Genomic DNA, 12,448 nt, shown 5'->3' with positions numbered 1-12,448 from the left:
ACCTGTAACCTGTATAATGTTCACCTGCAACCTGTTACCTGTCTACTGTTCACCTGTAACCTGTATAATGTTCACCTGCAACCTGTAACCTGTCTACTGTTCACCTGTAACCTGTTACATGTCTACTGTTCACCTGTAACATGTCTACTGTTCACCTGTAACCTGTATAATGTTCACCTGTAACCTGTCTACTGTTCACCTGTTACCTGTCTACTGTTCACCTGTAACCTGTCTAATGTTCACCTGTAACCTGTTACATGTCTACTGTTCACCTGTAACATGTCTACTGTTCACCTGTAACCTGTATGATGTTCACCTGCAACCTGTTACCTGTCTACTGTTCACCTGTAACCTGACTACTGTTCACCTGTAACCTGTCTAATGTTCACCTGTTACCTGTCTACTGTTCACCTGTAACCTGTTACATGTCTACTGTTCACCTGTAACCTGTCTAATGTTCACCTGTAACCTGTTACATGTCTACTGTTCACCTGTAACATGTCTACTGTTCACCTGTAACCTGTATAATGTTCACCTGCAACCTGTTACCTGTCTACTGTTCACCTGTAACCTGTTACCTGTCTACTGTTCACCTGTAACCTGTTATCTGTCTAATGGTCACCTGTAACCTGTTACTTGTCTACTGTTCGCCTGTTATCTGTCTACTGTTCACCTGTAACCTGTTACTTATCTACTGTTCACCTGTAGCCTGTTACCTGTCTACTGTTCACCTATAGCCTGTTACCTGTCTACTGTTCACCTATAGCCTGTTACCTGTCTACTGTTCACCTATAGCCTGTTACCTGTCTACTGTTCACCTCTAACCTGTTACCTGTCTACTGTTCACCTCTAACCTGTTACCTGTCTACTGTTCACCTCTAACCTGTTACCTGTCTACTGTTCACCTGTTACCTGTTACCTATCTACCGTTCACCTGTAACCTGTCTACCGTTCACCTGTAACCTGTCTACCGTTCACCTGTAACCTGTAACCTGTCTACCGTTCACCTGTACCCTGTAACCTGTCTACCGTTCACCTGTAACCTGTCTACCGTTCACCTGTAACCTGTAACCTGTCTACCGTTCACCTGTAACCACCTGTCTACTGTTCACCTGTACCCTGTAACCTGTCTACCGTTCACCTGTAACCTGTCTACCGTTCACCTGTAACCTGTTACCTGTCTACCGTTCACCTGTTACCTGTCTACCGTTCACCTGTAACCTGTAACCTGTTACCCGTCTACCGTTCACCTGTAACCTGTTACCTGTCTACTGTTCACCTGTAACCTGTCTACCTGTAACCTGTCTACTGTTCACCTGTAACCTGTCTACTGTTCACCTGTAACACGTTTACTGTTCACCTGTAACCCGTTACCTGTCTACTGTTCACCTGTAACCTGTAACCTCTAGCCTGTTACCTGTCTAATGTTCACCTCTAGCCTGTGAAAGTGGAGGGTCTGTTGCTGGGTCTGAAGAGGCGTATTGCGACAGGCGTACTGCGACAGGCCTAATCGCCCAACATCAGTGCCCAACCTCACTAATGCTCTTGTGGCTGAATGGAAGCCAATCCTCACAGCAATGTTCCAACATCTAGTGGAAAGCCTTCCCAGGAGAGTGGAGGCTGTTGTAGCAACAAATGGGGGAAGCCCATGATTTTGGAATGAGATGTTTGATGAGCAGATGTCCACATACTTTTGTCATGTAGTGTATATAGCCAAGTTATTGTTACTCATGATGTATTTATTATTACTTTTATTATTCTATTATTTCTGTATTTTCTTTCTCTGCATTGTTGGGAAGGGCCCCCTAAGTAAGCATTTCACTGTTAGTCTAGACCTGTTGATACAAAGCATGTGCGAACACAATTTGATTTTGATTTGATACTGTAAAGGACAGTGCCTCAAAGTGCACTAAAAACATCACTCCACAGCAGGTAAGAGACAGGCTTCTGAAATCCTATTTCTAAACATTCACTCTCTAAAGCAATTACCTATAGTGAGAAACGGATCTCTGATATTTTACATGATTTCATTGTGTAATGCAGTATTAATGGAAGTTACATGTCTACTGTTCACCTGTAACCTGTCTGCTGTTCACCTGTTACCTGTCTGTTCACCTGTTACCTGTACTGTTTACCTAACCTGTTACTGTTCACCTGTTACCTGTAACCTGTTACATGTCTACTGTTCACCTGTTACACATGTTCTAACCTGTCTAATGTTCACCTGTATAACCTGTTATAATGTTCACCTGCAACCTGTTACCTGTCTACTGTTCACCTGTAACCTGTATAATGTTCACCTGCAACCTGTTACCTGTCTACTGTTCACCTGTAACCTGTAACCTGTTACATGTCTACTGTTCACCTGTAACCTGTCTAATGTTCACCTGTAACCTGTCTAATGTTCACCTGTAACCTGTTACATGTCTACTGTTCACCTGTAACATGTCTACTGTTCACCTGTAACCTGTATGATGTTCACCTGCAACCTGTTACCTGTCTACTGTTCACCTGTTACCTGACTACTGGTCACCTGTAACCCTGTTCTAATGTTCACCTGTTACCTGTCTACTGTTCACCTGTAACCTGTTACATGTCTACTGTTCACCTGTAACCTGTTACTTGTCTACTGTTCGCCTGTTATCTGTCTACTGTTCACCTGTAACCTGTTACTTATCTACTGTTCACCTGTAGCCTGTTACCTGTCTACTGTTCACCTCTAGCCTGTTACCTGTCTACTGTTCACCTATAACCTGTTACCTGTCTACTGTTCACCTCTAACCTGTTACCTGTCTACTGTTCACCTCTAACCTGTTACCTGTCTACTGTTCACCTCTAACCTGTTACCTGTCTACTGTTCACCTCTAACCTGTTACCTGTCTACTGTTCACCTGTTACCTGTTACCTATCTACCGTTCACCTGTAACCTGTCTACCGTTCACCTGTAACCTGTAACCTGTCTACCGTTCACCTGTACCCTGTAACCTGTCTACCGTTCACCTGTAACCTGTCTACCGTTCACCTGTAACCTGTTACCTGTCTACCGTTCACCTGTTACCTGTCTACCGTTCACCTGTAACCTGTTACCCGTCTACCGTTCACCTGTAACCTGTCTACTGTTCACCTGTAACCTGTCTACCTGTAACCTGTCTACTGTTCACCTGTAACCTGTCTACTGTTCACCTGTAACACGTTTACTGTTCACCTGTAACCCGTTACCTGTCTACTGTTCACCTGTAACCTGTAACCTCTAGCCTGTTACCTGTCTAATGTTCACCTCTAGCCTGTGAAAGTGGAGGGTCTGTTGCTGGGTCTGAAGAGGCGTATTGTGTGCTGGAGTATGCGGATGATGGTGATCTGTACAGGACTATGTCTCTGCAGGTCATAAAGAACGAACTGCCTCAGATCCAGCAGCTCATTGCATCAACCAGAAATAAAGTTAAATAAACAATGAATGGATGTTGTCAAACATGTTTAAAAAAAAACAACATATTTCTCTATGCTGGGTCACAAACTATAGTAAAACATACTAACTCTAACAATGAGCAGCCACAGTACATTAAATATGAACATGTATGACTACTATGTTTTAAAGGTGTTGTAGAGAAGCATGTGGATCCTCATTGTGACTATGTGTATTGAGGAATGATTAGGCACTCTCATCAGCTGCAGGAGGTCATAGCGGAGATGGGGGACCTGGAGAAGTTTGCCAACATGCAGGTAGTCAGGGGACAGGAGGCCAACAAATGTCTGAGGGACCTGGACCAGTGCTAGAATGGCCACCATCTTACTGCCCCGCCCCTTGAACATCCCCATGCTTTTATTCCACAGCACCTGTATTGACATCTATAACTTTCTCATCAGCATTTAAAGAGCTGATTGCTGCTGTGGTGTCACTGTCCTCTTGTTCATTCTGTGTCTCGTGTAGGAAACGGTCCTATAGGCAGCCTTCAGAGCATGACTGGTCCCGACACATATTCAGCTACTATATACTAGTCGGAAGTTGACATACACTTAGGTTGGAGTCATTAAAACTCGTTTTTCAACCACTCCACAAATTTCTTGTTAACAAACTATAGTTTTGCCAAGTCGGTTAGGACATCTACTTTGCGCATGACACAAGTAATTTTTCCAACAATTGTTTACAGACAGATTATTTCACTTATAATTCACTGTATCACAATTCCAGTGAGTCAGAAGTTTACATACACTAAGTTGACTGTGCCTTTAAAAAGCTTGGAAAATTCCAGAAAATGATGTCATGGCTTATAAGCTTCTGATAGGCTAATTGACAGCATTTGAGTCAATTGAAGGTGCACCTGTAGATATATTTCAAGGCCTACCTTTATACTCAGTGCCTCATTGCTTGACATCATGGGAAAATCAAAAGAAATCAGCCAAGATCTCAGAAAACAAATTGTAGACCTCCACAAATCTGGTTCATCCTTGGGAGCAATTTCCAAACTCCTGAAGGTACCACGTTCATCTGTACAAACAATAGCACCCAAGTATAAACACCATGGGACCATGCAGCTGTCATACCACTCAAGAAGGAGATGCGTTCTGTCTCCTAGAGATGAACGTACTAGGGTACGAAAAGTGCAAATCGATCCCAGAACAACAGCAAAGGACCTTGTGAAGATGCTGGAGGAAACGTGTACAAAAGTATCTACATCCACAGTAAAATTAGTTCTGTATCGACATAACCTGAAAGGCTGTTCAGCAAGGAAGAAGCCACTGCTCCAAAATCGCCATAAAAAAAGCCAGACTACGGTTTGCAACTGCACATGGGGACAAAGATCATACTTTTTGGAAAAATGTCCTCTGGTCTGATGGATCAAAAATAGAACTTACCATCATTATGTTTGGAGGAAAAAGGGGGGGGTGCTTTGCTGCAGGAGGGATTGGTGCACTTCACAAAATAGATGGCATCATGAGGTAGGAAAATTATGTGGATATATTGGAGCAACATCTCAAGACATCAGTCAGGAAGTTCAAGCTTGACCCCAAGCATACTTCCAAAGTTGTGGCAAAATGGCTTAAGGAAAATGTCAAGGTATTGGAGTGGCCATCACAAAGCCCTGACCTCAATCCTATAGAACATTTGTGGGCAGAACTAAAAAAGCCTGTGCGAGCAAGGAGGCCTACAAACCTGACTCAGTTACACCAGCTCTGTCAGGAGGAATGGGCCAAAACTCACCCAACTTATTGTGGGAAGCTTGTGGAAGGCTACCCGAAACAGTTGACCCAAGTTAAACAATTGAAAGGCAATGCTACCAAATACTAATTGAGTGTATGTAAACTTCTGACCCACTGGGAATGTGATGAAAGAAATAAAAGTTGAAATAAATCACTCTCTACTAATATTCTGACATTTCACATTCTTAAAATAAAGTGGTGATCCTAACCAACCTAAGACAGGGAGTTTTTATTAGGAATACATGTCAGGAATTGTGAAAAACTTAGTTTATATGTATTTGGCTAAGGTGTATGTAAACTTCCGACTTCAACTTTATATTCAGCTTTGGCTCTTGGGGTCATGACCCCAAACCTGCTCAACTTTGTGAGACTGTATAGCAGCCTGAGCTCTCTGGTTGTGGGGGTCAGTATTTCAGGCAGTGTGGTTATTCACATCTCCAACACCATCCAGGGGAACGAACGTCGTCACATACGGGGTCGCCCTTTACGAATAACTGCTACAACAAAGACGCTGTCTACCACTTCAACGTCACCGCCAAAATGGTCACCCCCACAGCAAGGTTACTTTTGGGTGAACTACTGTATATATACAACAATAATGTTTGAGTCGCATCTAAATAAGTGTTTATTGCTCACTTGACCGTGTGTATTTTGTTGTGTACATATCCAGCATCAGTGGAAGCAAGTGAAAAAATGTGTGAATCGGGACTTTTTCAATAAAACCAGTGTTGCAAAGAAATGCACTTATTAAACATATGACTCCATGCTGACATAAAGTCTTTATTTCTTTGTCTTTACATGTTCAATGCTTGGACAGAGAAAGCTTACGGTATATATACTGTATGTATATTTAAACTTTACATTACACATTTTATGACTAAGCAGGTAAGAGTCAATCCTACCTTCTCTGTGAACAGAAACAATGTTGGGGAGACTCTCATGAAACCATACAGTCAAAAAACAACTTATTGCTCAATATAAATCAATCAATAATACTGTAGTAATAATAATAATACACGAGAACCAATACACCACAGAAAACTTAATTATATTGTTATGTAAAAAGGGGAACTCTAGGAAAGAGGAACCAAATGCTGTTTGTCACAATACAATAGTGTTGAGTGTTGGAGTGCTCTTTCAGTTGACCTGCTCTATCTACAGAGCAAGGAGGACCTGGAAGGACTTGGGTTCTTGGACTAGTTAGGGTAGGAGTTAGGGTACAATGCAGGGTAGGAGTTAGGGTACAATGTAGGGTAGGAGTTAGGGTACAATGTAGGGTATGAATTAGGGTAGGAGTTAGAGAACAATGTAGGGTAGGGTAGAAGTTAGGGAACAATGTAGGGTAGGAATTAGGGTACAATGTAGGGTAGGGTAGGAGTTAGGGTACAATGTAGGGTAGGAATTAGGGTACAATGTAGGGTAGGGTGGGAGTTAGGGTAGGAGTTAGGGTACAGTGTAGGGTAGGGGTTAGGGTACAATGTAGGGGAGTAGTTAGGGTACAGTGTAGGGTAGGGTAGGAGTTAGGATACAGTGTAGGGTAGGTGTTAGGGTACAGTGTAGGGTAGGAGGTAGGGTAGGGTAGGAGTTAGGATACAGTGTAGGGTAGGTGTTAGGGTACAGTGTAGGGTAGGAGTTAGGATACAGTGTAGGGTAGGTGTTAGGGTAGGGGAGAAAGCAGCTACAAGCACTAGTGGGTAATGGTGGTGGGTGGGTGGAAGGGGGCACTTGGACAATACTGTACAGCACTTCAATATGACCAATTACATTCAGGGGCCACCAGGCAGTATGCATGAGACTGAGGGAGGGGTCAAAATCAGGCCTGCTCAAGAGTTGACAGCAACAGTAGTCTTACGGAGAGAAAATGCATGACCACAGCCTTGAATATCACACATTAAGGTGCATGCAAACAGATTGGAGGAGTATTAGGGAGTGTTTGTTGACCTGAGCCAATATCCTCTCCCAGAAGCCCCACTCATACCCTCTTTACATTATTCCCCCGATCCCCCCCCGTATTGTCCCCCTATCAAGACATTTTGTAGATCCAGCTCTCTCACACTCTTTCCATCTTTACAAATGAAAATTCCTCTTATTCATCCAGACATAATCTCTCCCTTTCCCTCACTCTTTGTCAGAAGTCATTCATGAATTCATCTCTCTGTCCTAAAATCTTTGCTGTGTACCCCTTGGGGACCGTTGTACGTTGGTGCACTGTTGCCAGGCAACACTATGAACTGAAAAGTGACCTCTGCTGATAGCCCTTTTGGGGCGACTGGACGTATCTGTAAGGGGCAGGGCATCTTGTGGTTGGGGGTGGGATTTCCCTACATTCCTAGCTTTGAGCAATGGGCCCCAAAAAAGTCCCGTCCCTTACAGACAGTCCCAGGAAGCACCCTGCAGTAGTAGTTATCCCACCTCACCCTTGTCAGGGATGCAGAGATTGACATTCAAATAGAGAATAGGGAGATGTTTTAACTGAGAATAAGGAATGCAAATAGAATGTAGAAAGACATTACTGTGCAAATTGTCAGGGGCAACAGCTCCTCCTCATAGGACTTAACTCAATGGGTCGTCCATCACATCAGCTAGCAGCACACTCCTCTCCATTAACAACGACCAGTATTTCAGCTCAATATCATGGAGGGAAAAAGAGGTCTGTGGGATGTTAGTTCTCTATGTGAGCTATGCATATGGGTATGTCAATACATGAACTGTGACACATTGACAGTGTTTGCATGTGTGCGTAAGTTTGTGCATGTTTTGTGCTTCTGTACCGATATCATTTCAATCGGTCCCCTTACAGAGCCCAGCCGTCGTAGGTTAGTGTGTGTGTGTGTAGATTTGGCATATCTGACCTGAGAGAAGAACATCTCAGATCTAACAGGTTCTGCCTCGGCTCCTAGGTCTGGTTTGGTTTGGGTCAAGGTGTGATTGTCATTTGGGAGACCACTAAGAACCGATCCTCGGCAGAACTACTTCCATCTTAGGGAGCTGGAAATGACCGTGGTCACACTGCCTATAGGGTGGATGCTCCTACCAATGCAGGTGAGTGGAGTCACGTGGGCTACATGGGTATAGAATCACTCTACATGTATTTATGCTTCTTTATGACAATCAATGGGATAACGCCATGCATGGAATGTGGAGTGGGAATACTGATCTAGTAGCTGTCACACAGACACATCCTCCACAATGTGATATAAACCCCCTCTGAAATATAAGGCTGTGTGCTGCTTTCTGTCAAATCTTGAACTTCCCAGACAAAGAGCAAGAATAGAGCAACCTAATACATAATGTCAGGTATGTCTTTTCCCCAGTTACCCAACCATCCTCACTGACCACAAACCACTTAACTACCATCATTGACCACCTCACAGAAACTGTCGGCATCCAGTGTGGGAGGGGGAAGATGAGCCTATGGGTCTGAGTGGAGGAGGGCGGGCGCAGGTGGCTGGCTGGGGGTGCAGGAGAAAATTAAGGGGGAGGAGACACTGAGCAAAACAGACGACAATTCAAGAAAACCAAAACTTTCTTAAGTTTAAGGGGAGAGTAATACATTGGTGTCCTTTTACAGTGAGGGGGGCAAAAGTAGTCAAATACTGAGGGACTTTGGGAAAGATAATACTAGGACAAAGACAAATAGAGATAGATAGAGAGAACAATCTGCACTAACAATTTCAAAGTAGAAACTCATCTCTCTCCAACCAACGCCATTCTGTCTGTCTGTTTATCTACGTGTGTGTGTTTGAGGGTTCAGCAGGACACCTCCATGGTGTGGCTGACCTGGCCCTCGTTGCTGTCAGTGTGTGTAAAACCCCGGATACGAGAGCTCTCAATGGAGCTGCCACTGGTCAGTGAGGCCGTTCGGGAGCGTGCCAGACGGGTCATACTGGCAGAGGGCACTAAGAGAGAGACAGACAGAGAAAAAGAGAGAGGGAGACAGAGAGCGAAATAAATAAGACAGAATGAAATAGGGGAAGGTACAATTTTGGGAGGTCAGTCTGAAGGTAAAGGTAAAGGCGGACAGTCCCCTCCCCCCATTTCAGAGGAGCAAATGTATTGGGACGAATTCACTTACATGTGTATTAATGTAGCAGAAAGTTAAGTATTTGGTCCCATATATACAGTGCCTTCGGAAAGTATTCAGACCCTTTGACTTTTTCCACATTTTGTTACGTTACAGCCTTATTCTAAAATTTTAAAAAATCTACACACAATACCCCATAATAACAGACTGAAAACAAGTTTTAGAAATGTTTGCAAATTTATTACAAATAAAAAACAGAAATACCTTATTTACACAAGTATTCAGACCCTTTGCTATGAGACTCGAAATTGAGCTTGGGTGCATCCTGTTTCCAATGATCATCTTTGAGCTGTTTCTACAACTTGATTGTCCACCTGTGGTAACTTCAAATGATTGGACATGATTTGGAAAGGCAAACACCTGTCTATAAAAGGTCCCAGAGTTGACAGTGCATGTCCAGGGTCGGCAGCTAGCCTAGTGGTTAGAGCTGACAAGGTAAAAATCTGTTGTTCTGCCCCTGATCAAGGCAGTTAACCCACTGTTCCCCATGCCCCGAAGACGTGGATGTTGATTAAGGCAGCCCCCCGCACCTCTCTGATTCAGAGGGGTTGGGTTAAATGCAGTTGTATACATTCAGTTGAACAACTGACTAGGTATCCCCCTTTCCCACAGTTGACAGTGCATGTCAGAGCAAAAACCAAGCCGTGAGGTCAAAGGAATTGTCCTTATAGCTCAGAGACAGGATTATGTCAAGGTGCAGATCTGGGGAAGGGTACCAAAACATTTCAAATCAAATCAAATCAAATCAAATTTTATTTGTCACATACACATGGTTAGCAGATGTTAATGCGAGTGTAGCGAAATGCTTGTGCTTCTAGTTCCGACAATGCAGTAATAACGAGCAAGTAATCTAACTAACAATTCAAAAAAAAACTACTGTCATACACAGTGTAAGGGGATAAAGAATATGTACATAAGGATATATGAATGAGTGATGGTACAGAGCAGCATAGGCAAGATACAGTAGATGATATCGAGTACAGTATATACATATGAGATAAGTATGTAAACCAAGTGGCATAGTTAAAGTGGCTAGTGATACATGTATTACATAAGGATGCAGTCGATGATGTAGAGTACAGTATCAACGTATGCATGAGATGAACAATGTAGGGTAAGTGACATTATATAAGGTAGCATTGTTTAAAGTGGCTAGTGATATATTTACAACATTTCCCATCAATTCCCATGATTAAAGTGGCTGGAGTAGAGTTAGTGTCATTGACAGTGTGTTGGCAGTAGCCACTCAATGTTAGTGGTGGCTGTTTAACAGTCTGATGGCCTTGAGATAGAAGCTGTTTTTCAGTCTCTCGGTCCCAGCTTTGATGCACCTGTACTGACCTCGCCTTCTGGATGGCAGCGGGGTGAACAGGCAGTGGCTCGGGTGGTTGATGTCCTTGATGATCTTTATGGCCTTCCTGTAGCATCGGGTGGTGTAGGTGTCCTGGAGGGCAGGTAGTTTGCCCCGGTGATGCGTTGTGCAGACCTCACTACCCTCTGGAGAGCCTTACGGTTGAGGGCGGTGCAGTTGCCATACCAGGCGGTGATACAGCCCGCCAGGATGCTCTCGATTGTGCATCTGTAGAAGTTTGTGAGTGCTTTTGGTGACAAGCCGAATTTCTTCAGCCTCCTGAGGTTGAAGAGGCGCTGCTGCGCCTTCCTCACGATGCTGTCTGTGTGAGTGGACCAATTCAGTTTGTCTGTGATGTGTATGCCGAGGAACTTAAAACTTGCTACCCTCTCCACTACTGTTCCATCGATGTGGATGGGGGTGTTCCCTCTGCTGTTTCCTGAAGTCCACAATCATCTCCTTAGTTTTGTTGACGTTGAGTGTGAGGTTATTTTCCTGACACCACACTCCGAGGGCCCTCACCTCCTCCCTGTAGGCCGTCTCGTCGTTGTTGGTAATCAAGCCTACCACTGTTGTGTCGTCCGCAAACTTGATGATTGAGTTGGAGGCGTGCATGGCCACGCAGTCGTGGGTGAACAGGGAGTACAGGAGAGGGCTCAGAACGCACCCTTGTGGGGCCCCAGTGTTGAGGATCAGCGGGGAGGAGATGTTGTTGCCTACCCTCACCACCTGGGGGCGGCCCGTCAGGAAGTCCAGTACCCAGTTGCAGGTGTTCATTTCTGCAGCATTGAAGGTCCCCAAGAACATAGTGGCCTCCATCATTCTTAAATGGAAGAAGTTTGGAACCAGCAAAACTCTTCCTAGAGCTGGCCACCTGGCCAAACTGAGCAATTGGGGGGAAGGGCCTTGGTCAGGGAGGTGACCAAGAGCCCGATGGTCACTCTGTCAGAGCTCTAGAGTTCCTCTGTGGAGATGGAAGAACCTTCCAGAAGGACAACTCTCTGCAACACTCCACCAATCAGGCATTTATGGTAGAATGGCCAGACGGAAGTCACTCCTCAGTAAAAGGCACATGACAGCCCACTTGGAGTATTCCAAAAGGCACCTAAAGGACTCTCAGACCATGAGAAACAAGATTCTCTGGTCTGATGAAACCAAGATTGAACTCTTTGGCCTGAATGCCAAGCATCACATCTGGAGGAAACCAGACACCATCCCTACGGTGAAGCATGGTGGTGGCAGCATCATGCTGTGGGGATGTTTTTCAGCTGCACGGACTGGGAGACTAGTCAGGATCGAGGCAAAGATGAACGGAGCAAAGTACATAGATCCTTGATGAACACCTGCTCCAGAATGCTCAGGACCGCAGACTGGAGCAAAGGTTCACCTTCCAACAGGACAACGACCCTGAGCACACAGCCAAGACAACACAGGAGTGGAACAAGTCAAGGGGTCTGAATACTTTCCGAAGGCAGTGTATAGCACGCAATGACTATGAGTTTGTGACTCGACAATTCTGTTGGATGCATTTGCTGTTTGTTTTGGTTGTGTTTCATATTTTTGTTCCCAATAGAAATGAATGGTAAATAATGTATTGTGTCATTTTGGAGTCACTTTTATTGTAAATTTGAATAGAATATGTTTCTAAACACTTCTACATTAATGTGGATGCTACCATGATTACGGATCATCCTGAATGAATCGTAAATAATGACAAGTGAGAAAGTTACAGATGCACAAATATCAAATGGGGGAACTATGTACAAAAAGTGCTGTAATTTCTAAACGGTTCACCCGATATGGATGAACCTTCA

General features: G+C 44.2%; 1 protein-coding gene across 7 annotated transcripts in view; it reads right to left on the bottom strand.

The window, feature by feature from the left end:
• Positions 1–5,959: 5,959 nt before the first annotated feature.
• The window catches only part of LOC112219223 (protein NDRG4), a 45,036-nt gene continuing 38,547 nt past the window's right edge, over positions 5,960–12,448 (bottom strand). For all 7 annotated transcript variants that reach the window (XM_042301466.1, XM_042301469.1, XM_042301470.1 and 4 more), the window contains one exon: positions 5,960–9,098. In XM_042301466.1, coding sequence (XP_042157400.1) covers positions 8,950–9,098 — 149 coding nt within the window. In that variant the 3' untranslated portion in view covers positions 5,960–8,949. The remainder of the gene's footprint in view (positions 9,099–12,448) is intronic.

This window comes from Oncorhynchus tshawytscha, linkage group LG19 (genome assembly GCF_018296145.1).
Source record: "Oncorhynchus tshawytscha isolate Ot180627B linkage group LG19, Otsh_v2.0, whole genome shotgun sequence".
Taxonomy (NCBI): Eukaryota; Metazoa; Chordata; class Actinopteri; order Salmoniformes; family Salmonidae; genus Oncorhynchus; species Oncorhynchus tshawytscha.
The sequence above is the reverse complement of the archived record's forward strand: the minus strand, read 5'-3'. Positions and strand labels throughout refer to the sequence as shown.